At 37.4% G+C, this 27417-nt stretch overlaps 1 protein-coding gene across 1 annotated transcript in view; it reads left to right on the top strand.

Annotated features, from left to right (window-relative positions):
* Positions 1-27031, top strand: part of LRRC2 (leucine rich repeat containing 2) — a 95602-nt gene extending 68571 nt beyond the window's left edge. The window contains exons 6-9 of the mRNA XM_081943993.1: positions 14991-15136; positions 17484-17639; positions 19058-19194; positions 24630-27031. Coding sequence (XP_081800119.1) covers positions 14991-15136; positions 17484-17639; positions 19058-19194; positions 24630-24679 — 489 coding nt within the window. The 3' untranslated portion in view covers positions 24680-27031. The remainder of the gene's footprint in view (positions 1-14990; positions 15137-17483; positions 17640-19057; positions 19195-24629) is intronic.
* The last annotated feature ends 386 nt before the right edge of the window (positions 27032-27417 follow it).

Here is a 27417-nt window from a genome sequence, read left to right as displayed (position 1 = left end):
TTCTTCATTCATTCGTGTCTCCTTTAGGATTTAACCCATCAGATGTTGACTCATCTAATGGCTTGAATTCAGACACTGTCACACTTAAAATTCTGACCCACTGAAGTCAATGTGCCATTCAATTTCATAGGTTTGTTTATACTATTATCCAACCCAATGTATTTAATTAACGGTAATGTTGTTTTAGAAACATGAATCAACAATTGAAATGATCACGGACCTTTTTATTTCTGATATGCTATGAAATGAGACGTTCCTGCTGAAACCACAATCAAGCAACTTTATCAGCAAATCCTTTTCAATGACACAAATAAATAAAGAAGAACTGAAAACACATCCATTAATCACACAACTCTTGCCACTTAGGAAAGGAAGCCGGAAAGCAGTGGGATCTTTGAAATGTGCACAGGCAGCATTTTAAAATTAAATGATGAAGATCAACAGAAATATTGGTTGTTTATCAAACAAAGATGACAATTGTTAATGAAAATCAGGGCAGGAGTAAGGGTGGCTGGGAAATTTAACTGGCACAGTCTGCATTTGAGCTGATTTAGAGTTCGAAGGGAGAGAACTTGAAAGAAAGGGAGGTAAATGCTGCTAACAATGAAATGATGATGTAGGGTTTTTTAAAAAATAAATTGTTACAAGTGTTGCAGAAATCCACTTACCTTCTAAAAGAAATAAAATATATAGGACTTCCTTTATTAAAAGGATTATATAATTATTTCCCCGAGTCCATGAGCAAAAGGATTAACTAACAAAGTCATCTAGTTTCAGTGTAGAATGGAAAGGAGCTGCCATTTCTTAAATATGTATGTGTGCCTTCAAATCAGTTTTAACTCCTGGAAACTGACAGGTTTTTTGGGGGGGCAAAGTTTTTTGGAAGTGGTTTGTCATTGTCTCTTTCTTGAAGAAGAGTAACTGACTCAAAATCACTCAAAAGCAGCTGAGCTAAGGCAGGACTAGAATTAACAGTTTCCTAGTTTCTAGCCTGTTGCCTTGACTAGTACACCCAACTGGCTCTCATTTCTTAAATATAGCCTCAAACAAAATATCCAGTGGTGCTTTATTATCTCCTGTTAGTCCATCCATTCACATTTGTCAATCAGATCCCATTTCCAAGGGACTAGAAAATTTAAGGAAGGCAGTCTGGAGAGATTCTCAGTCATCCAGGTCATGGTTGTCCCAAAGGTGCTTTTCAGGAAGCAAATTGACTTTCTTGCTTTTTCTTCTGAAGAAGTTTAGCTTCTCTTCCAAGAAGTTTTTTTCAGCTCTGACAAGCTGCTTGTCTATTCCCCACTTTCCTGTCAGAGCTGAAGAATCTTCTTGGATGAGAACTGAAATGTCTTCAAAAGAAAAACAAGGAAGTCCAGTTGTCTCCTGAAAAAGCACTTTTGGTACGTTTAAGTAAGATGCTTTTTGTGCCATGATATTATCAACATTGCAGATTTTAGTTATCCAGGGCACACAACCTCATATCAACCACGTTATATGATCAGTTAAATATAGTAAAGCATTGAATACATGGGAAGTTTACCAAGATGGAATTCATGGAAAAAGCAAGTAATGTTTAACTAATTAATTCAAATCATAGAATCATGGATGGAATCATGGAACCATAGATAGGATCATAGAAACATAGACAAAGGCATAGAATCATAGGTAGAATACCAGAAACATGTTTCTGGTATTTATGACCAGGAACGCTGAATGTAACTATAATAATAGGATCTTCCACTCTGATTATATACCTACAGTATATAATATCCCAGAATGAGTGGGATGTTGTAACCAGAACTGGGCCCATCTATTATCTCTTGATGTATACATGTAAAGTCTACTTCGTTTTAAGAATTTAAAAACAAAAATAAAGCAGGATTTTTTTAAAAAAATGATTTAACAAACACTGATTTAGCAGACTTTGAATGAAATTTCTGACCAGCCACCTTTCCAAAGTAACATTTTGGATTTCATCCAAATCCTTATTCACTTCTGAAAAAGTCAGGTAACATTCTTGTTAATTTTACGGCACTAGTAGCTATTTGCATGATTTGTGCGAGTGGCATAAATTGTTGCAAATTACCTAATAGTAGAACTGCCCTTCAAATTTTGTTATTTGAAGACTTATGCCATTTCCTTCAGAACATCATTATGTAAACCAATGCAAATGATATCATTTGCAGTTCAAGAGATACCTGAGAGTAACAGACACCTGCTTCCCCAAACTGATCCATTAAGTTGAAGTTTCACTGTGCATAAATTTATCAATCTCCTCTCCTCAGCCCTCTTTAGTATAATTCTCTAACTCTGAGAATCAGTTGCAATCCTTCTCAAGTTATAAACATGTGTTTGTCATCAACACCCAAAAGAACAATTTTTCATGACAGAAGATAAAAGGACAAACTTCAAAATCAGATATGAATCAGAAAGTAAAAGAACAGTTGTTTGCAAACAGCTCAGAAAGAAGTAAGGAAGAAAAGCATCCCTTGGCAAATAGAAATTTTGCCCTAGGCAGAAACAAAGGCACACAAGGAACCCCAGAGCTACTGATTGGATAGATATTTGACTCACAGCAGATCTGTACTTCCTGCTCAGTCCATTGTCAAAGTGGAAAACTCCCCTCTTTCTAAATGGAGGAATCCACAAATGTTGTTTCCTCCTCTCAGTCCATTGCAAAGACACACTGTAGTTATGTTTTCCACCTTTGATTCCAAACTGTTATTGTCTGCAACAGGCCACCATATGCCCTTCAGAGCGGATGGTCTCCAGCATTCTATTCCATTCTAATGGCAACCCCAAAATTGAATTGGTTGCACTACCTGATATGTCCCCTTCCCTCCCATGGTTAGTTGCTGCTCTGTGTGATAATTTTGTTCTGCAGTGATAGGCAGCTCAGTTCTCTGCCATTTGGCAGTTGCTATTTTTTTACAAAATTAATTTTGCAATTGATCCCATGATAGCTCACTAAATTAACGAACTGTCCTCAATCTTAGAAATTCATGCCTTACATCTCCCAGCAGGTTACTCTTTTAGTTTTTGTCTAGAATAAGTGAAGCATGCTTTCCCAACCTTTGTCCCCACTATGGCAAATCTTGTCTTCTAAGTCTTTAAATTGCAAAGTACAGATAAATACCTGCTATTTTGTTTATAATGAAACTGACATATCTGCTCTGTCTTGCTGCAGAGTTTCCATGGAACTACAAAGGAATCCTGAAACAAAAGATCTGTTGATTCTCCCTTGCTTTATAGCAAAAGTGGAACCGGAAAGGAGAGAGGGAAGGAAAGGTCATATGCTAATGTTAAAAAGATAGCATGGGAAGAGGGGCTGGAGGCATCCATATTTTTACTTATTTATTTGTATTGAGAAGCAAGACAGCCTATGGAGCTCTCGCTCCAGAATCTGAAGGCTCTGAGTTTGATCATAGGTAGCAGCAGATATTTCTGTATCTGGGTGCAAGGAGAAAATACCTGCTATGAATCCCTCATAGGTGTCAAGAAGGGCATTTAGCTCCATTCAGTTGCCCCAATTCCACCATGATGCAAGGGATTATAGGGATGTTAAAAGAAAAAAATATATTTATTTGTATCCTGCCTTTATTATTTTTACAAATAACTCAACATATCCAACACATCTTCCTTCTATCTTCCCCACAACAGCAACTTGAGAGAGAAGGACTGACCCAAAGTCACCCAGTTGACTTTTATGGCTAAGGTGGGACTAGAACCTGTGGTTTCTGGTTTTTAGCCTGGTGCCTTAACCACTAGATTAAACTGCTGGTTTCCCAACATCTGTGAAACTAAAGGAAAGGCACAAGGACTGGTGATGAAAGAACAATCTCTATAATAAAAAAGCAGGTATTGATTGATAGGAGCCAACTAATGAGATTCACCTCCTCCACATGGAAGGGAAGAGCAAGAAGGAGGGGAATAACTAACACATCAGTGCAGCCTTGTTGCCAACTACTGCTATCCCGACTGGAATGTCAGAAGTTGGATTAAAAAACAGCTGGAAACAGTATGGGAGAAAAGCAGCTTCATCTACAGTTTGGAATTTCCCTCAGTGATGGAAATCCTAGAATATACTGTCTGTAGTAATATTTAATTAAGAAGGCTCTCTATATCACTGAAGCAGTGTGGGCTCTCTGGTATGTCAGGCACAGAGAAGAGGCCTGTAGGCATAAAATGAAACAAGAGTGCCATGACCATTGCCTACGTTTCTTCAAACGAGCAAACTTAAAATGTAACAAGTAAATAAATTGCTCATCTGCTATATTTCCATTTGCTTTTTAGCATTTTGTGAGTCCCTTGTTAGTTGTGAAATATTGTTAAGATTAATTTTTATACATTTTTGCTGTCTAGCAGCTGGCTTAGCAAAACAAAGCAAAGCTTTTAAACTCTGTAACTTTTGATCAGTCCTTTCTGGAAATTTGTGGACAAATTTCTTCTTAAGGACAACCAGTTCACTGTAATCTTTTTGATGGAATGATTATTTGTGTGATTGACTATGATATATAATTCCTTTTGATCAAATGCTTTGACAAGCAACTTGTGGTATTCCATTAAGTGCCACATCCTGTTCAGGATAGAAATATAGACATCTAAATCAAAATATCCCTGATTACTATCTATCTAGCCTTTGGTGAATATATTTTGAAAAGGGGAGCTACTCACTTAAGAAACTGGTTCAATTGTTGAATTGCTCTAACAGCGTCAGAGTTTTTCTTAACATTCAGCCAGAATCTACATTTTTATAATTTACTCTGAATTTGGTATTCTGAGTCGGCCTTCTTTTGTGGGACATCCCTTCTGAAATGTGTAGACTGCTGTCATACTCCTGCCAACAAAGGCATGTAAGTGGAAGCCACAGCTTGCCAGAGGTAACATATGGTTGACCATCAGAAAGCTGGAATGAAGAAAAATCAATGCATTTGGACTGCAAGTGGTTGAGAATTAGACAGCCCAGAGAACAATCAGTCAGTACCTGTGGAGCTAGATAACTCTATAAAAGCAGTATTGAGGAAGCTAAAATTTTGGACATATAACATGGAAGGAAGAGTTTTTCAAGTAGACTGATATTTGGAAAAGCTGACAGCCAAAAAAAAAAAAAAAAAACAGAAGAAGAAGAAGGAAGCAAAAACCAGTGTGGATGAATGCTATTATTAACATCACAATATGATCTTACAAGAAATCAAAACAGTTACTGACAGATATTCCTGGTGAAGTGTTGTCCATTGAAGTAGAAAAAGTCAGAAATGTCTGGACAACAAAACATCAAAATTATCTTCCCTTTCAGTCATCTTTTCTAAAAGCAAAGTATATCAAATTCACCCAGCCTTCTCTTTTTATTTTCAGTCTCCTCCTTTGCTTATCTTCTGGTTTGACCAAAACTTTAAAGTATATAGTATTCAAGGTGAAGTTTAACCATGAAACTATTATTTTCCTGTGTTTTGGAACACTATCCTCGCTCCTTTACCTGGATATTTAATTACATTTTCCTAAATGACAAGGTAGCTTTTTCACCCTCTTCCTTTAATGTATTATAAACATTCTGAATATTGTTTCTGGGTTTTAGAATATTATACAACCCACCCAATTTTTATCTTGTACAAATTTGATAATGCTCTCTCTCTCTCGCCATCATTTTCCATAATAGTTTAAAACAAATCTTGAAAAGTCCCACCCAGAAAACCAAACTTTGTGGATTGTTACTAGGTCTTCATTCCAGTTTACCTGAAATCATATAATGAGCACTTTTGGAGTGGATTTTTTTTTGTCAGATACAGTTCCATACAATTGTCATGCCATTCAGCATATTATTTTGCTAGCTAGTTAATCAGAATGTCAGGGGAATATCATTCAACATCAACTTATATGTTAGAGATTTTTTTTTCTTGTGGTAAGAATAATTGGCAGTGGAACCAATTAGCTGGAGAAATAGAGGTGCTTCATCAATGATTGTCCAGAAAGTTTATTATCCAGAATTTTTTAAGTAATTCAGCTTTCTCCAATTTAGCAGCCACTAGATATGGTATGAGGGAGTGGGCTGTAACTCCAAGGATTTTGAAATTTCTGAAAAAATGTAAATACCAAAAATAATCTATACATATAGCAATATTTGAATATTTTCATTCGGTATGTAAACTATTCCCAGAAATTTAATTGCTTGAAAAGGAATGTTATGTGACCTACAGGGGTACAGGTACATATGAAAGTGGCGTAATAGCAACAAAAGCATTTGTGATGGTCCTTAAACTGTTGTTCAGGATACATGGGTAGCATTGGTGCACACAGTATATTCTCTAGATCCCTAGAAAGAGTGCAGAGAAGAGCACCTAAGGTGATTAGGAGACTGGAGGCTAAAACATGAACAGTTGCAGGAGTTGGGTATATCTAGTTTAATGAAAAGAACGACTAGGGGTGAAATGATAGCAGTGTTCCAATTGCCATAACCGAGATAGGATGGCCATTTTTCTGAAATGGTATAGGGTTTCCTGCTTGAGCAGGGGATTGGACCTCCAAAGTCCTTTCCAACTCTGTTATTCTGTAACAGATAACTTATCTGTGGATTCAGTATATACTGATCTTTGTAGAAAGGAATGAATAATAACAGATAATTCCAGATTATGTTGAAATAAGGAAGTAGCATGTCATGAAGCAAGCAGTTCAGAGTTTGGCAATATTTAAGCACTTTGTTAATTGTTCAGATTTAGTTCTGTTATTCTTGATCGAAGAAACAAAAGGCCATCCACTTTTACAAAGCTTCCTTCAATTTATTCCCATAATAGCAACATTCTGAGGTAAACTGGGCTGACAGACATTGAGTAGTCCAAAGTCAGTGATTTCCTTTGGCAGAGGGTGAAATTGAATCTGAATTATTTTAGGTTCTAGTCAAGGGTGAAATTTGACCAGTTCGGACCAGTCCAGGTGAACCAGTAGGGATTTGAATTGGTTCTCCAAACTGGTAAAAACCACCCCTGGTTGGCCCCACCCTGCCCACCTGCTCGCCAGCTCACTGCTCACTCCTTCCGGCCACTCACTCTCCCCTTCTGGCTGCTTGCCCCCCCCCCACTCTGGCTACTCTCTCCGCCTACTCATTTCTGCCCTATATATGTTGCCTTCACTACATGGCCCAGCTAAACACCTCACCAGTCACCTTGCCTGCTCAGGAGCGGGTGAGGGAGAGAGGGAGGAGGGCCCAATAAAGGGATAGACTGTGGCTGGCGTCTGCCTTCTGAGCAGCTGCTCTGTGAAGGGAAGGAAAAAAGTTCAGCTTCTCTCTGCTGCAGCATTCAACGTGGCTGTTCCTCTCCTCCTTCTCAGGCTCATACACACAGAGCAAACGTGAGAAGGAGGCAAGAAGCAGCCAGGTTGAATGCTAGGAGACTTGGCCTGATGAACTTTTCTCTCGGTTCTTGGTGGGTGTAGCTTGGTGGGTTGCGGTGAGTAACATAAAGTTGGCCACACCCACATGAATCTCCCCCAAGCCATGCCCACTAAGCCATGCCCACAAAACCAATAGGAAAAAAAAATGAATTTCACCACTGGTTCTAGTCCAGTATCTTCACATTATATCAGACTAGCTCTATTATTACTAATTATTACTAATTCATGCATAATAGATTGGGAGTCAACCCTTTCTACTGACAACTTCTGTTTATCTAGTAAAAACCTCATTATAGGAATTAGAAGGTTGGTTGGACAGAATAAGGCAACAAGGTACATTGTTTTTTTCAAATACAATTCTAATAAATATAATGCATTGTTGTTAATGAATTCTGTAAACAAAATAATTTTCTACTTTTGTCCTATCCATACCAGCAACTAATTGACATTGGCTCTCAGGAAAGCCAAGTCTCAGATATGGTTAAGATAGGGATGAGAGCTCACTGTAAAATCTCACAGCTAAAGGCTAAAATAAGAGCTTAAAAGTATCCCCCCAAAAAACCATACCAAACTATTTATGCAGTATTTGTCAACTTTGGCAACTTTAAAGATGTGTGGACTTCAACTCGTGCTGGCTGGAGAATTCTACGAGTTGAAGTTCATACATAAAATTCCTAAGGGTGAAAAACTTAACAGTTATAAATTTCTCCTCCAAAATCTATATGGAAAATTCTATGTAATCATGAGGAGACATGCTCAGTTTAATTTGTTTTTGTTAAGTCTGGTTTAGAAAAAAAGATTATTTAATATCTTGGCTCTAAGATGATGTTTGCTCTCAAGAAAAAGAATTACCTTAAAAGCAAAACATTATTTTATGCCAGTAAACAAAAAGCTGGAGATATTAACATTCTGATCCTTAATCTGTTTCCTGAGAGTAAACTCAATTGATTTTAATATAATGAATGTTATCCAGCATAAAAGAATCTACTTAGTGCCTTTTATGTCCCATTGGTCTCCATGGGGGAGAATTCAACATTTAATTAATGTATTCAAGTGAGCAATGATAACTTTTTTATGTCTTAGCGATATGAAATATTAATGTATTAACCTATAAAGGAACCATCTATTTCAGTTTTATGAAATACATTTAATAGAAACCTACACATGTTTACTTCAAAACAAAACCTACTATATTCAATCTTGTTAATGAGCACAGGCTACAACTTTATAGTGAAAATCTAGGCACGTTATTTAATAGATTGGAATTAAATTTAATCTTAATGTCATTGATTTCAATCAGATTATTTGGCTAAAGAAGACTTCTGGGGGAGGCATGGCAAACTAAAGACTGCAACAATGGAGCCAATGCCTGGGATCAGTTGGCTCTGCCCACTCGCCCCTGCCCTATCCTGTCCTTTATTTCCTGCTTTCTAGCTCATCTCAATCGTGTGACACAGCTGCTTTCCCCCCTCACTGTTTTACTTTCTGTTGCTGATGTGGAAGGTAAGCAGCTTAGCTTCTATATGCTCCATTTTCAGTGCTGCGCGCAAGTGCTTTGGCATGCGGCGAATGCTCACCGAACCAGTTGTTAAACTGGCAGCATCCCACCACTGGTCTGTGACAAAGACCAAGGACAAGTACATAGATCTGTTCCTTAAAACCTCCCAGTATAAGTAGAAGATAGGTGATTGCTTACATGTGCTCTATATGGTTGTTACTCATGAAGAGATGGTAGGATAGTGTTTTTTTAATAGGTTTGAACACTGGGGGACAATGGCTTTATCCATCTTGCTCACAACTGTGGCAGAGCCTTTTAAAGAACACTTAGTTTGCAAACTTCACTTTCTAATCACATTTGGAAATTGCCTATTAATTATCTTAAAGCTATTAAAGACCTTTTGAAGAACAGCTTTGAACAGTTTTTATCAGGTGAGTTTATCTTCAATTTGAGGAAAAGAAAAATTATAAGCATGAGGACTTTTGATCTAAGAAAGTTATAAATGAATGGAGGTTCCAGATAAATTTTAAATATTGTTTTATACTATGTCACTATAGAATTAATTATAAATTATATTCATAAATTTCTTGTGGGAAACAGATTATTATTTATTATTGCAAGGCTTTATAAAGATAAACAATTTTATGATTTTAGGAACTAGAGGGCACTGAAGTTCCTAATCAGAAGTGAAAAAAAATTACAGGCTTTTATTTACATTTAAAAATTATGAAAAATGCTATAACACTAGAAATAGTAAAGGAGATTTTTGAAGAATGGTGCCAGAAATTATTAGCCATAATACCATCAGCATTAGTAATGATTAGTAATGATGTCTACTTCTATGGATAGAATGTATCCAAAAGATTATTGAAGAAATTACAAAAATCAAAAACATTTTTATGACAGGACAGACATGTACCAAAATTGATTTACGAATGAAAAACCAGAGAATGACTAGATGCTTTAGTGAATTCCCAAAACAAACTAGCTGGTGTTTTAAAAATCAAAAGAGAAATACAAATGACACCAAAACAGAGACCTAGATGATTTTTTTCTTTTTATGAGAGAGATTCAATAAAGCCTTGAAGAAGTTTGCTAAGAAGAATTGAAGAGAAATCAATCCTTCAGCAATATTTGAATTAACTAAAGATTAAGTCTGTTAAAATAAAAGGAAGGAATATATAGTTGATTTATTTCATCAAGGTTAATATAAGATATATTGTTATAAAGCTGGCAACCCAGAGTGGGATTCAGCTGGTTCGGACTGGTTCGGGAAAACCGGTTGCTAATTTTCTTTGCAGTTTGGCAAACTGGCTGATTGCAACCCTGGCTGGCCCCTTCCCACTTGGCCCCTCTCAGCCACTACTTAATGTGCCTTGGCCACTCGTCTAGAGTCACACCTGTGGCCCAGCTTCTCTCTGGCTACTCTCTGGTTCCTTGCCCTGCTTCCTTGCCCAGGCCCTGCCTTAGATCCACCATGGCCCTGCCATGGCTGGTGCCTCTGTGGACTGCTTACTGAGTACTGCCCTTCATCTAGGACAGCCCAGCCCTTGAGCGCTTGGAGCCCCATGCGTGCACCCCAGAGGTGGAGCTGATGCGGCAGTGTGGGTTGGCCATGGGTGGCACCGGCACCTCCATGCCCCATTTCCTGGCCTTTTCTTGGGACTGCCCCACCCCCACATGGGAAAGTCATATCCCAACTTGTGTGTGGAGGAAGGAAGAGGTAGGAGGGAGAGAGCCTGGAACCGAGGGGGCTTCTGCTTACCAGCCTGCCATGGGCCGTAGGAGATTGCAAGCTGCAAGGGCTCAGAGGGATGTGGAAAGGCAGGGCTAATCTGTGCGGTCCAAGTGCCCTGGGAGTTTGAGGGTCAGGCTGGACTCTTGCCCTCCACTGCCCAAGGCTCTGGGCAGCGTGTGCTGCTGTCTGGGGATCCTTTGTGTGGCCTGAGAGGGATTGCGAGGCTCAGACAAGTGTTTGGCTCTCACCCTGGTCTCACCATCCTCTGCTGGAGACAATGGATCCCCCCAGACCTGCCTGGGCCACCACAGGCATCCCCCTACAAAAGCAATGTTGAGCTGGTCACGCAACACCACTTGGCCACACTCACTTTGGCCATGCACACCCAATCACATGACCACTCGGCCACACCCACTCATCCAGTCATTAGGACAGAGAACTGGTTGTTAAATTATTTGAATCCCACCATTGTGGCAACCCTTTATTATTTTTTCTTGTTGCTGTTCGGACTGAAAAGTTGATGTGTTATGGATTTGTCTGTAGATAAGGGATGGGATATATGATGTAGAAAAATTTGTTTGTATCCTTCTACTATAGGGGTGGAGAACCACTATATTTGTTTATATCTGTGATGAATGTTGAGAGTTACTTTTTAATATATTTCTTTCCTCTTTATTATATTCTCATTTTCTCTTTTTTCTCTCTCACATTTTTATTTTTTTCTTTCTCTTCTCTTTCTTTAAGTTTGTATGTTTTTAGTATTATAATAAAAAATTTATATTGAAAAGTGTATTTTGATTAAACATAGACCTAATACTGTAGGTTTTTTGAGAGTTATTTTCTATTAATTGGGAATAAAAATGTCCTCTGAAACACTCCTGATTCCAAGATATGCTGAGAAAATTGATCTAGTACAACTGAGTGGATTGGATCAGAATAAACCACTACTTTTGCTAGAAATTGCTCTGTACCACCATTTTTTTCTTCTGCCTGGAAAAAGTTAGCTGTTGGGGTTTTGTGACTGAGGTTCTCTCTTCAAAATCACTATGGTAGCCAAAATATACCTGAAGGGAGGTAGAGAAGTGACATTACAGACAAAGGTTCTCCTGGCTAAAGTCATAAATATCTCACAGTGGTGAAATTCAAAAAATGTTACTACCAGTTCTGTGGGCGTAGCTTGGTGGGCATGGCAGGGGAAGGATACTGTAAAATCTCCATTCCCACTGCATTCCTGGAGGAAGGATATTGTAAAATCTCCATTCCCACCCCACTCTAGGGACACACAGAGGTGGCATTTTCCAGTTCTCCAAACTACTCAAAATTTCCAGTACCAGTTCTCCAGAACCTGCTGAATTTCACCCCTGGTATATCAGCATTCCCCTCCCCCCCAATTCCCTTTCTTTGAGTCAGGGGATGAATGGCTAATGTTAAACCACCCAACCAGTTGGAATTAGTTCCGCTGATCCTCAGCCATGGCCATTCTGCCTGTAAAGTTTGGAAGAACAATTTTAGATTCCACATGCCACTAATAAATCAACCAGATTATACCATTAGGTTAGTATTTTTACCCTTCTTTTAACAACCATATATTAAATAGTTTCATACATTTTTGACAATGGAGATTATTTTGTTTGAATAAGAATAAAAACACTATTTCCTTTAATATATGTTTTGGATTGGATAATTAATTTTGAATCCAGCAATATGGTTTTTTTTAAAAAAAGACATCCTTTGGAAAACTGTTATTCAGGCAAAAATTTTTAGTGTACTGCCATAAATCACTTTTATAGTAATAATAAAATGGTGCTATTGCTGTGAGACTTTTCCTTCAAATATGTATTTCTAAAGTCGGTTAGCAGCTTCTTAGTCATATAACATTTCTCTCTGTCATCTTTTAAAGGACTATTGAAATGTATGATTTTAAGAATCTCAATATTTATGAAGAGATGTGCATGGTTTTTCATTTAGAATTGTCAACTGTTACCATCATAACTTTAAGCTAATTGATTAAAGATAATGATTATGAATCCCCAGTAGGGAATCACTCAGTCTAGGAGAAGAGGTACAATTCTGTTTTTTTCCTACAAGAATATACTATTGAATAGCAATGGCAATAGCACTTAGACTTATATACTACTTCATCTCCTCTCTAAGCAGTTTACAGAGTCAGCCTATTGCCTCCGACAATCTGGCTGCTAATTTTACCGACCTCAGAAGGATGGAAGGTTGAGACAACCTTGAGTCAGTCAGGATTGAACTCCTGGCAGTGGGCACAAATTAGCCTGAAAAATGCTTCATTATAACGTCTGCGCCACCACGACTACTCAACCAGTCTGACCAGTCTAACTATGTCAATATCAGAGTAAATATCCCAGTAAAAATATCTTTATGATGTTCCCTACAGGAGAAAATTACCTTATATGGATTGTAAGAAGAAAAGATTGAGTTTTTGTATCTCTTGGTTTCCATCTTGGACTCATATAGATACTGTAATAATAGCAGTATATTTGAATATTCAGACTATCCTGAATGTGAAGTTTTTGAACTTTATCTTACTGGATTTGGAGAAATTGCAAATGAAATATTTATTTGTGTGCCATGTCAAACGCGTTTATCAGATTTTTACAGTTATTACCGAACTTTTTCTTCACCTTTCTCCTCAATATGTGAAATTAGATGTGACACAATCTGATCTGTTATTAAGCAATGAAATTGATTTATTATATATGTGTATATGTGAGAAAGAAAGTATAATCTCACCCCACTGTACTCTTCTTAAGGCCCTAGGACAGTGATGGTTAACCTTTTTGGTGCCGAGTGCCCAAAGAGTGCATGTGCACACATGAACGCATGCGCGCATGCCCCAATCCCCAAAATGCAATGCGAGCACCCCCTGTGCATGCACCCAGCCCCCATACATGCATGCACATTGCCCAGGCATACAACTTTCCCCCCTGTGCAGACGCCCTGCCCTGTGTTTTGGCTTTCAGGTTGGTGCAGGAGACTTTCCAGAACCAAAATGAAGCCTTGCACGGCGCTCTCGTGCCCTGTTTTGACTTCCCCTGCTTCCACAGTTTCTCACCCCAGCGCACCTTAGCTTTCTACTGCATTTTTGCTGTCCCTCCCTTCCCTGATCTCTGCAATTTATCCGCCCAGTGTGCCCTAGCTTTCTCCCATGGAGAGGCACCTGTGGAGGGGGGAACCTGCAAAGATCGGGGAAGGCACAGGTGGCAGAAATGGAGGAGAAATGTAGGACATATTGGAGGGGGAACCTGCAGAGATGAGGGAAGGCCCCACCCCAGGCACATACGCGGCACAGACCCGAAGCCCCCCAGAGAGGGCTCTGTGTACCACCTGTGGCATGCATGTTATAGGTTCGCCATCACAGCCCTAGGAGATTGTGGAGGAGAAAAATCTCTGAGGTATTCAGCTTGCCTGATATCTCCAAATGTGTCAAAAATATCTCCAAGAGTCAAAATTGCCAAGGTTGCAGTTGAAGCATCCAAGTCTTGCCCTTTTTATATGTTCATCAATGTTATACACAGTTACAAAGAATGAAGGCTTTAATCACAACCATATTTACCATTTTGTCTGTCTTGAGCCCTACCTAGCAATGCTGTTGTTTGCTGTCTTTAAATAATCTGTAGAAGATTCAGCTGCAGGTCTCATCAATTTCTATATATAGGATGATATTGCTGCCTTGTCTTTTCTTTAGGTAGTACACACTATGAGGAAGAAGTGAGGATATTTACAATGTATGTGCAAGAAGGTCAAGTTGGCTGTCATGATGGTGAAATTGAAGCTCTCTCTGTGCCTTATGTTCCAGACATAAAAAGGGATGATGCTTCAACCATTCTACCATGGTCACCATCTCAACATTTTTGGTCATAGCCTGGGAAAGAAAGCAACTTACCTTTTTAATTATTTTTTTGCAAAAAAATTAAAGTAATTGAACATTTGGCAATTACTGAGAGGTAAAGGCATACTCATTTAGGAGACATAAATCTATTTTAAAACCTAGACATGGCATTGGCATAATCATAGAGCTGTGTCATTCAAAATCCTATTCAGTAGGAACTACTGCGAATACCAACATGTAAAATATTGTTGTTTCACTGAGATAAAATGCAGCAGTCTATTAAGCATAGAATTTCTCTGAGGGAAGACGAACATTGCATTCAACAAATAAGAAATATTGAAAATGCTTAATTCTGAACATGGCCTCATTTTAAAAATAATGGCTTGTGTAGCCTTATGGCAAATATGCAATATAGCATATTTTGACCTCATTCAGCCAGCAAAATATCAACTATAATTGTCGTTTACTTCCTCATTTGAGTCTTTATTAAATAACGGTCTGTTTCTCTACAGCTAAGCAATTTGAAACAAGTGAGCTTTGTAGATGTATCAACAAACAAATTCTTTTCAATTCCAATATGTGTACTCCGGATGTCAAATCTGCAGTGGCTTGATATAAGTAACAACGGTCTGAGAGATCTCCCACAAGACATAGACAGGTAGATTTTTATATGGTTTTTGCAGTGACAGTTGGTTTTAGCAAATAAAGCATTGCCTGGCTATTTTGTCAACATTTGTAAGTGATTGGAAAACTGTCAAGCTCATTTATGCTCGAGTCACAAAGCTCCCGAGTTTATGACCCTGTTGAAGACAGGGCTTCCTTGTCTCCTCTTACAAAGCAATCTGAAACTGATCCACGATAATCTTCACTTCTCCCATCCTCAATTGCTAAGAATATACCCAGATAATATCACAAGCCAATCGGTGTTGTTCCTCAATATCCCTGTGGGATTCTGCACTGAAATCCTAGCAATTTTTCAATCAGGTGTGTTTCCCAGTACAGGTGACCTGGGCTGTACATTGCTATGATTGTTTGATGTGAAAGAACGAAGATAACTTTTAGCCAATGTATAAAGAGATGTTCAAAGAACAGAATAGTGTTCCTCTGTGGAAAGTAAATCTAGCTTTGGGGTTCAGAGAAGGTCTTTCTCTGCTGTTGCACCTGCCCTCTGGAATACATTGTCCTCCCCCCATGTGACGTCAGCTCCCAACCCTCTGACCTTTTGTAAGAGTCTACAGATCTGGTTCTGCCAGTTAGTTTGCGGCCCCAATGGGGGAGCATCACAGTGGAGGTGGCTGATTGAGTAACAACAGATCCACCTCCTCCCATCTGTAATTGGATAATGGTATTTGCTCATGTTAAATTAATTATTGCTTTTATACATATACATATATGTGTATATTTTTTATTATTGTAAGCTTCTCAGAATTAGCCTGTGGTAAAATGGGCGGTCAATACATTTTATAAATAACCAATAAAGGAGAATATTTGTAGCTCAGGGTTAAAATGAGGGCTTACTCGTGTCATTCATACCTCCGCACCAACACTTAGCTGCCCAAATGAGCATAGACTAAGTCTAAGGTTAATATCAGACCAGCGATCAAGTAAACCATACCTCAATCTATAAACTGACAACAATCCAACCAAAGTATTCCCAAGATCACCCTTACCAACACCGACGTGGCAAGCTCTATAAACTGAGAGCAAATCACATCCTTACCAGCACTGATGTTGTTAACTAGTTTGGGTAATGAAACATTTGCACAAAAACCATCAAGCACAGAGAGTACCGAGGACCCTTCAGAAAAAGAAGAAAAGAAAAGAAAATGTAGGCTGCAGAAATCCAGCTGATTGGTAGATGGTGACAGGTAGATTAAGGAGAGAGAGAGAGAGAGAGAGAGAGAGAGAGAGAGAGAGAGAGAGAGAGAGAGAGAGAGAGATTGTAACCTCTTGAGGTTTGAGTCCCTGGAAAATAGATTACACAAAATTGGTAGATCTATATTTATCAACGGAAAATACCAACTTTACAGCAGTTTCCAATAAACTAAGGCAGAGTTAGAAGTAAATTGTCTGAGCTTCTAAAAATAGATGCTGCAAGATCAATCAGGTCTGGAACAGATCCTGAAGGAAAATGAGGTGGAAATGTCCTTACTCAGATACAGTAGGATTCTGCAATTTACTCACAACTCAAGTTATGTTTTTGATAGATGAAGGTACAGAAATCAACCAAAGGAGTTTGTTGATAACATTATATGCCCACATGATTCAGAAGTCAGCTCTCTCCAACTTATATTTTCAGATTTAAAGCAATCATACTGGGTTTGCGTGTACACACGTTTTCCTGTCTCACCCAACAGCATCTAAGCACACTGTTAAACTTGAAAATTTCCTTTGATAAGTGTAAGAAAACAGCATGAATTTGACTTGTTTTTCACAATCTCACTTTTGCAACCCAGAAAGAAATGAGTAGGTAAGCTGACATTCATCAGTTTTTAATTAACTGCTTCATTCACTCCATTTTAATTTCATATTCATTACAGAAGTCCAAAACAAATGGCAGTTTTTCTTGTGTGATTTATTGTTTGTACATGCTGGGTTTCATGTAGCATATTCTCCTATGCACCACATAAGTAGTTATGCATAAGTTATGTATAAATTGGAAACTCTGCAGAGATAATGGATTGAGAGGCCACAAAATGGTGCTCATTGTCTCTGCTTTTCAAAAATTTGCATGTCAACAATCTTTCTGCTGCCACCAATGTTGAAATAAAACAGCCATTCCTACCTTTTAACCTAGGATAGAAGAAAACATCAAACAAATGATACTTTTCACACCCTGCAATTATTTTGTTGGTTTTGTGCATTCATCTTACTTTATGAGTTTGATTAAAAAATATTTCAGTTATTAATATGTTACATTACAGGTATTAAACAATATGTTTATATGTATACATTTGCGATTCTATAATGCACATTTAATTTGGCCATTTTGTTAATTTTCTAAGGCTAGAGAAGTTACAAACTCTTCTTCTGCAGAAGAACAAGCTGACCTACCTCCCACAAGCCTTGGTCAACTTGCCAAAACTCAGTTTATTGGTTGTGAGTAGTGAAGATTTGGTTCAGATGCCCACAGCCATCTGTGACTCTTCCACTGGCTTAAAGTAAGTCAATTACATTCAGACCCATTTTCTTCCTTTGCATTTTATCTTGCTATTTGCTTTGATTCTGAAGTGGGTGTATTTTAAGTAAAAGACATCATGTGACATGACTCCATAAAGTTGCAATACGTCTCCCCATGTATCAGAGATGGGTTCCTACCGGTCCGGTTTGGCTGAATAGTAGTAACTCTGGTGGACACGTGACTGTACCGGTTCTATCCTTGGCAGTGCCATCTTGATTTTCTGTTCTGCACATGCACAGAATAATCTTCATTGAAAAAAAATGTTATTTTTTCCTTTTTTAATGTGCGCATGCGCAGACTGTTTTTAGTGCAAAAGCGTGTATGTGCAAACTTGTTCGGGCGCCAAACCGGTAGTAATGGCAGCAGGAACCCACGCCTATTATGCATTAATATGAGCAAATATAGTAGTTTAATTAGTTAATGCCATGCATCTTAAGCATATTAGAATAAATGCATGGCCTGTCGTGGCTTGTGTATTACTCCAGTTATTGCCTTGGTTCTTAATTCCAGGATAGGCAGCTCAATATGAAACATAGCAGCTGTGTTATAAACAGGAAGAAGGTAGGCTAAGATAAACATTTAGCATATAAGAGCAATTATTTGCATTTATGGTTTAGAGTGCAATTATGTGTCATCAATCTGAGGACCCAGATTGTTGGGGGCAATATGCTGACTCTGTAAACCATTTAGAGAGGGCTGTAAAAGCACTATGAAGCGGTATGTAAGTCTAAGTTCTATTGTTATCAATGCATAAAGTAAAATCTGTGTGAACCTGGTGAACTGCATGTAAGTTTTTTCCAAATAAAAGTCCACTCAGTCTATACTAGCAAAAGGTCCAAGGCGTCTGCCTCTGAAAAAAGTCCTCTTCTCACAGGCTAGTCAAAAATCATTAGGAATAAATGTTCCAAAAAACAGAATAAGGAGGAGTAAGATGTGTTGTTAACAACACACAAATAAGATTCTGAGTATTAAATTGCCCCATATCGGCTGCTATAAGTTGGCAATAGTTTTTGTGTGTGCGTGTGTGTGTTTGTTTTTTAAAAAGTCACACAAATTAATATTCAATGACTGTGATGTGACATAAGCAGCTTCAGTGCATCAAGACACCTGGGGATACTTTTTTTGATTGAATAATTAAGCTTACACTTCTAGAGTTTCCTATGCTTGCTTCTAGAAAAGACACTTCTTAATTAATATTTCTAATAGATAATGAGTGTTATGAATACTGAACATTGTAGCAAAGTTTTGTTCACAGACAAATTGATTTTGCTCTGCAACAAAGTAGGAAGAAGAAAAAATTTATAGGGCTACAAATCATGTGGGTATAGCAAGTAACAATCTGCTCCCGATAAGAAGCATTATATAACCTTTTCATGGTAATATGTCATCACCTTGCAGATTTATAAGCCTGAAGGATAACCCTCTCGAAACAACCTCATTTCAGGAGATTCAAGAAATAACAGAAAGTGACCGCGATCGTGAGCTGTTTGAAAAAGAATTTATGAAAGCCTACATTATGGATATACAAGAGAGAGGTATGGATGCAACTAAATGAAACTCCAAGCTAATTTTCTTTTCATTCTAACTGATTTTCTGGACACATTTTAGAAAATATTGAATTGTATATGCCTGTTCGTTCCATGTTAAGCATTTCACGAGGAACCTGGAATTTGGTAGAGACAACTAAGCATTATGGGGAGGAAGAGTACATACCCTCAATCCAGCTGTCTGCTAAATTGAGGAATCTGTCAACTGCAGCACTATAGACATTTCAGCCTTGACTAAAAGTGAAGAAATAAAATAACTGTATTGGAAGTCAGCATAACAACGCCATGTTTCTATTTTTAAAAAGATTTAAAAATCTATCTGTTATGATAGAAAAGTGCACCCAGCAACTCAGAAAGGAAGGTGAGGCCAATTTGAGAAGGTTTCCCTTTCTTCTCTAGCATCTAACATGCTCCCTTAAAGTAAAACAATGTTACCCTCTTGCTTAATTGCTGACAGACCATTTTATTTCCATATCTGCTGACAATTACAGAATGAATATTAAAGTAACTTCACAGAAGTGATGGTTTTCCAATTTTACTTTTGCGCTCCTCACTGTCCATTGTGTTCTTTTAAACCATGTAATCAAAAATAAAAAAGTTGCTAACCCCCCCTCCCCTCTTATGCCTTTAATAGCAGAATGACACACAGAAATCAAAAAGGTTAAGATTTTTCATTCATGGAAAATGTATCTAGAAAGCACTTCACATGTGCCAGGTTTCTTTTGAAATCAGAAGGGCAGATCCAATAAAACTGATAGAATGAACTATGGATCCGTAATAAGTGATGAAGATGGAAACCTCAACTCCTGACATTTTTTTGTCTGTCCATTGCTATTTATTATAGAAAATTGATGCACATCTCAAACAATATTCACAGTTATATTTAAGCATAGGGAATAAACTTCAACATCTGCTTTCTCTTCATTGATTGATGAAAATTTCAGTAAACTGCATGGGGAAAAACCCCACTACCAATGAAAATTAAACTAAGGTGAAGGTCAGGTCTCCTTGGAGTCAGGGCAGAACAATAAATTGTTAGAGTTTCTATAAGAAATGCACAGTGATTGCTTACAGTTTGGACTGGTTTGTGGACCACATTAAAGTACATGAGAAAATTGCTTTGCAAATGAAAATGAAATTAGGTCATGGTTAGGGTTAGAATTAGGGTTAGAGTTAGGATTAGGATTAGGTCTCCTTGGAGTAAGGACTGAAAACAGATATCAGTGATAGATTCTTAGATGTTCTCTAAGGAAAGCGATGGTGACAGCTTTTCCTTGGAGTTGTTTATGAACTACAGTAAAATACATAGAAAAATCACAATACCAATAAAAATGAAACTAGGGTTGGGTAGTGAATATTGCCATTGTCAATAAATATTAAAATATGGCTTTGGGTAAGGGTAGGATTAGGTTTAGGATTAGGTATCCTTGGATCAGGGAGAGAAACTAATGTCAGGAATAGATTCTTAGAGATTCTACAAGGAAGATGCTCATTTAGACTAGTTCAGGGATGTCAAACAGGTGGCCCATGGGCCAGATGTGTCATATGCAGCCATGCCCACCCCAGCTCCATGAAGGGAAAACAGTCATGAAATGTCATGTGACAACAATGTGACACTGTGAGTTTGACACGCATGGACTAGTTTATGGACCACAGTAAAATTCATGAGAAATATGATTGCTGAACAAAATTAAACTAGGGTTAGGGTTAAGGATAGTGTGAGGGTTAGTCTTAGGTCTCCTTGGAGTCAGGGCAGAAAAGTGATGCCAAGGATAAATTCTCAGTGATTCTCTAAGGCAAGTGAAAGTTAAAATCTTTTTGTTCAGACTTGTAAATGTATTGCAATTAAATATATAGAAAATCCCATTGCAAAACAAAACTAAACTAGGGTTAGGTTATGGATAAGCTACAGTTAGGGTGAGGTCTCCTTGGAGTCAGGGCCAAAAATTAAGGCCAGGGATAGATCCATATTGGCTTGGCAAGGAAAGCATCAGTTAAAACTTTTTGTTCAGACTTTTATATACATGGGAAAATTCCATTGCCAATGACAATGGCACTATAGTTGGGTTAGGTTTAGGGTTAGGTCCCCTTAGAGTCAGGGTCTGGAATAGATTCTTAAAAGTTCTCTAAGGAAAAAGGAGGTGAAAGCTTTTTGTTTGGGTTGTGTACTACTTTATAATACATGGGACAATCCATTGCCAATGAACATTAAACTAGATTGGATTAATTATGGGGATGGAATTAGGGTAAAGTCTCCTTGCAGCCTGGGATGAAAACTAATGTCAGGGAAAAAAAATTATTGGCTCTCTAAGGAAAGCAAAAGTTAAAGCTTTTCATCCAGGCTTGTGTGTGTGTGTGTGTGTGTGTGTGTGTATATATATATATATATATATGTATGTATGTATGTATGTATGTATGTATGTATGTATGTATAGATATAGATATAGATATAGATATAGATATAGATATAGATATAGATATAGATATAGATATAGATATAGATATAGAGATATAGATATAGATATAGATATAGATATAGCAGTCAAACACATGGGAAAATCCCATTGCCAATGAAAACTAAACTAGGGTTAGGTTATTGATAGAATTAGAGTTAAAGATTAGGTCTCCTTGGAGTTGGGGTGAAAAACTAACATCAGAGATAGATTCATAGTGGTTCTGCAAGGAAAGGATCAGTTAAATCTTTTCTTTTAGACTTGCTTATGGAAAATACATGGGAAAATTCCATTGCCAATGAAAATGAAACTATGGTTGGGTTGCCAGTAATATTTTCTTAAATGTTATTTAAGGAAACAATTATAGCTTTTTGTTTGGACTAGTTTATGGACCATCTCAGACTTGTGTTCATCCAGAAGAAGCAAGTTTCTTCTAGTAGTAGTAGAAGAGATTTCTCTCCATTTACCATAGTTGATTTTGTATCATCGTAACTTCCTTTAATCTGTTAGTTTTTGAATCAGGGTGTTTGTACATTTATTTTGTTTTGTCAGAAGTTGCCTAGACCACAAATGTTAAGATATTTGTTTTTATTCCCGTTTAGTCAAACTGTGCCATAAGTGCTTACCAATCATTGTCATTTTTAGAGCAAATAGATTATTTATGCAATATGAAACTAAATATTTACTCCAGCTGGGAACCATTGAGGGAAGGAGCTGACAAATGGATTACAAAGTGATAGTATAAGGCAGAACCTTTTTGGATAATGATCAGGAAAGTCATGTGTATAGTTGTGAGTGTCAGGCCACAAGCTATCAGGTATAACAAGCATGTTATAGACTTTATTGTTGCTGTTCAAAGAAACTAATCTAAGTCCAGAAACTTAAAAGGATATAAACAGAAATGGGGAATGTTCCTTCAAACTATTAACAAGATACAACATGCTATCATAAAATAAAGAATGAGTCTAAATAAGGTCTTAAATTGCCTTAGTGACTGACAGTGGCCTATTTCAGTTTGCTTTATGCTGTAATAAGGCTGGCTTGATTTTAGAGAAACTTGTTAAGTTCGCTAAAGATCAGAGATTCTAAGGCCAGTAAATTGTGGTTCAGTGTGTTATAAACATTCATCTTACCACAGTTAATTCAATAAACCAGGGATTTGAATAATAGGTAACCCATCTAATAAAAAGACCCTGAATGCCTGAACAAATGGCACCAGTTGTTTAACTTGGATAAGGGAGGAACATTCAGGTCATGTTGCCTCTGGGTTGATTTCAGTGGGATGAAATGGAAAAGGGATGAGATGGGGAGGAAGCTATGGACTGTAATAAAAAAGAGAGAAGAAAAAAGAATGAAAAATAGGAATGGGACAAAAGAGAGAGAGGGGAATGGAGTGGCTCAGAGACAAGAGGGTATTAAAGTGGTCTTGATTGAGGTTTTGTTGAAGATGCTTAATTTCCTGTATTAAGCACTGAGATAGACAAAAGTCAAGTCCAAAAATGCTAGAGGAGGATTGTCGAACTCGCAGCCCACTGTCCGAATGCATCCTGCACTGGCCATGTCCACGCCCGGTTTAGTGAAGGGGGAAAAAAGTAGCAATATATCACGTGACGCTGCTGTGATGACGCAAGTTCGACACTCCTGTGCTAAAGAATTCCTGGAAGCCTGGCACTCAGACAAATCAGCCATCAACAGGCACATATGTATAAACAACATATACATACTATACAAAATAGATAATCAAAAAGCTAAAAAGCAAATAAGACCAAAACATCTCCTTGCCAGCAATCAACACTCAGATTGAGATAAGCAGAGATAAACACCAACATTAATTCTAGACCAACAATCAAGAAGTAAACAATACCCCAATCAAGGAACTCCCACTCTGACAAATGTCAAGCAACAGCCTAATGAAGAAATTACCAAGAAAACTCCCACCAACATTGACAGGGCAAGCAAACTCCACTCTCTTCTAACATTGATGATGTTACCTAGTTGGGTAATGAAATGTCTGCAAAATATATCCAAGCTCAGAGAGCACCAAGGATCCCATAGACTATCAGGACCAATCCACAGCCAATCCAAACATTTTCTCTTTCTCACATGTACCAATGATTGGTTCATAGCATAAATCCCAATCTTGAATTCAACAGTTACAGGAAACAGAATGGAAAGCAAATAAGAAAACTACAGTATAGCAGAGAAAGAACCCTATTTAGTTCTTTGGCAGCAAAAGTAGAATTGCCTTGTTACTGGAAGTTAATACCTGTGAATAAAATCATCTTATTAGCTTCTTGATATTCAGGAGAGGCCAATAGAACATGAGTAGCAGAGAGGCTTATTTGAAGGCAGTGGGGAACTTGCCTGGCATGGGGAAAGAGCAGAAGATTTCTTGGGTCTTACCAGGCTAAATGATACATAGAGCCTATTTTAATGCATTTCTCATACTTTATCCCAAGTCAGGATCTGGGAATCATTTCACATGCAAAAATTCTGAAATTTACAAGATTGGGATGTTTATTAATTTATTAAAAACAATTGTGGGTTCTGGGAATTATTTGCATATTTTAGAGAGGGAGTGTTATTTATCACCCCATTTTTAAACATTTTCTTGCATGGTCCCTTGTTGCATGTATTTCTGGTCTATCTTATATTAGATTACATTGAATTTCATGTATCCATTAGAGACTCAGAAGCATCTCCCTTTTGTTCCAACACACTATTCCCTGTGAACACCAGTTGTATTTTGAGAAAGAATAGTATTAAAAATAATGGGATTTTTCTATTTAAAATGGTACATGCATTTCAGTGAAATGATTCATAATATGACAATTAGTTCTGAACAAAAGAGATAGATTCTTCCAGCTATATTAGAAACTTGGCTTTAATATCCGCCTAATTGTTTTCAAAAAGTTACGCTATCCACAAAATGACCAGTTAATGCAGTATATTTATGCTTTGTCTTTACAGAGATTGTTCCTTGCTATACCACAAAAGTATCGCTTAGCATCCAAATATGAACAGCAGAATTTCTATAAACAGGAACTCTGTAAAGACTGACTTTTGCCAGATGAATTAGAAACCATCCTCAGCACACAATAGCAACAAAAACTCTTTTTAAGAAGAAAAGAATCAGCTATCAATAATAACAGAAGTTGACGCATAATGGAAGATTTAAATGATTGGGTGGGCATATGACAGTTGCAATCATACATAGCCATGACTGCATTCACTTTGCAAAATGTTTCTGTTATGAAAAAAAAAGGATGTGATTATACTTATATGAAAAATGTAGAAAGATTAAGTTATAAGGCATATGTTTTAATGGGTTTTTCCCCCAAATGAAACAATAAACATTCTGATTCCTTCCTATCCCGTCATCAGGGATAGACATTTGAGTCATGTGATCCGCTGGAGAATTATCAGACTCAAAGTGTCATTAACTGTGCTACTCTATGCAGGTTTACCCAGTTTCTTTGCACAATTCACTGCCAGGAAAGCAAACCTATTCCCTGGATACACTACATCTACTGTAGAGCCGATCTTTCACCTTGGAGTTCAAAGTAGTTGCAGGGTTGGGTAATTAGATCTATACCATCTGGTGAGACAGATCCCTCTGACACATAGTGATTAGCCCTAAAATCACGCACTGATCTTCACGGAATGTAGACCTCAATCTAGATCACTCTATTTGCAGTTCAACAACTTAATTACATTTTTAGATGGGACAAAAAGATTTGCAGATAAATATATTTTACATACTTTATATTTTAGGGTTTTTTTGTTTTACTATTTTACAGTGGCTGCCCAGGGATTGTTTAGGTAGCCTGATATGCATGAATTTGATGATCAACACTGCAGTTATATTTCTGAAATCTTATGTTGTCCCTCTTCCTAAAATATATTTCCCTCCTACTTTTTTTTTGAAAGGTAGTCTCAGACAAAGCTATTGCTTACTTTCCGAGTTGTGTAATGGCACATAAGAAAAAAAAATGAAATGATTGCTTATAGTTAACTTGGTTACTATATTTCTTCGAAGCTTCTTTTTCCATTGCAACCTTAGACTTGAAATAATTGCTAGCAACAAATTGCCAAAACCAATTATGGTGGCTCTTTTTTTTCTTTTTAAAAAAGTTTGCACTTCATTAGAGGCCACCAGACTTTTATTCGGAGCTGGAGGGCTACAAAATGATAGTCACAGCAGAGACACAGGAAACCACTTTGCCACCCAATGGCTGTCTGGAATTTTGCAGCGCAGATGTAGTAGCTCTACTCATTATCCTCCTTTCCATATATAATAATATTTTAAACTATGGAGATTTTAAGAGAACCCTTTACAGTAGGCATGGGGGCATGGTTAAAGATGATGAGCTTGTTAGTTGGAAGGCTGACAGCCCGGGCTTGAGATCCAAGTGCTGTATAATTGGGTGAGCTCCTGTTACTTGACCTAGCTCCTGCCCACTGGCAGTTTGGAAACACACAAATGTAAGTAGATGAATAGGTACCACTTCAATGGGTAGGTTAACATCATTCTTGGCATACAGTCTTGCTGGCCACATGACCTTGGAAATTGTTTTTGGACAACACTAGCTCCCTTGGCTAAGAAACGAGATGAACACCTTCCCTTGGAGTGAGATATGACTGGACAGGGGAAACCTTTACGTTTACCTTCATGGTAATCATTGTCATGACATCTGTGAGTTAAAATAAAGCCCCCATGCAAAGCAACAGCAAGATGGATTTGCAAAGAATATATGGTTTTCTACTTTAATTTCTTACAAGCAAACACATTTGCTTCATGTAAAACTGTTGCCCAGTTTGCTTAGGAAATTTCAGTCAATCTGCTATTTAGAGGTGGATTTTTTGAACATATTCTAAGAAGTTACATGAAAACAAACAACTTAATTTTTTTAGTAAGCAGTAAAAGACCCTGTGCTTTTTACCTACATAGTAAATTTTTCTATTTGACATTGTTAATAAAGTTTGCCTACAAAGGTATTAATAAATACAGAGGTGTTCTACATAAAATGAAAACATCGGCAATCTTTAGGATGGTATGTATTTGTCTTGATAGGCACTCATTTGGAAAGATACCACAAAACTTTAGATATATAAAAAGAGCAAAACACGTTTCAGCAGTTCAAAGCTAGAAGAACATTTAAGAATTAAGCACTTTCATTAATATTTGTAACATTATTTGTTGATGATTAAATGTTTTGATCCTGTGCATAAGATATAATTGTGTTTATTTTTATTTGAAAATTTTACTTGTTTTGTAGTATGTCATTTTTGTTGGTTTAGTGCACATTAAATTTGTAAAATAATTTTGTTTTGCATAATCCCTTTTTCCATTCAATAAATACTCTACATTGATAATCCAATTAATCTGATGAACTGTACTTTCATTTGTGTTCTGGGTGTTTGTTTAGTAATTAAGCTCCCGTTAGGAGAGCGAGTATGCAGAGAAGCATAATGAGAGTGATATGGAATAACACGCACAAATCAGCATACAGAGACACTGAATAGTATAAAAATATAGTAGTTTACTATGTAGAAACATAGAGGTATTCAGAGTCCAGTTTACGTAGACTCTTGCCAAAGGTATGCATGGCATTCTCCCCCCTTTTCTCTCTTTTTTATGTCAACTTGATAATAGTTATGGAAACACTTTACAAGTTGACATCTGGCTCCCCTCACTTCCCAGGAGTGACCTGTGTGAAACAAAAACAATTTGAATACAGGTATATAATTTAGGGAT

The sequence above is a fragment of the Natrix helvetica genome, assembly GCF_964273705.1.
Source record: "Natrix helvetica genome assembly, chromosome: 2".
Taxonomy (NCBI): Eukaryota; Metazoa; Chordata; class Lepidosauria; order Squamata; family Natricidae; genus Natrix; species Natrix helvetica.
The sequence above is the reverse complement of the archived record's forward strand: the minus strand, read 5'-3'. Positions and strand labels throughout refer to the sequence as shown.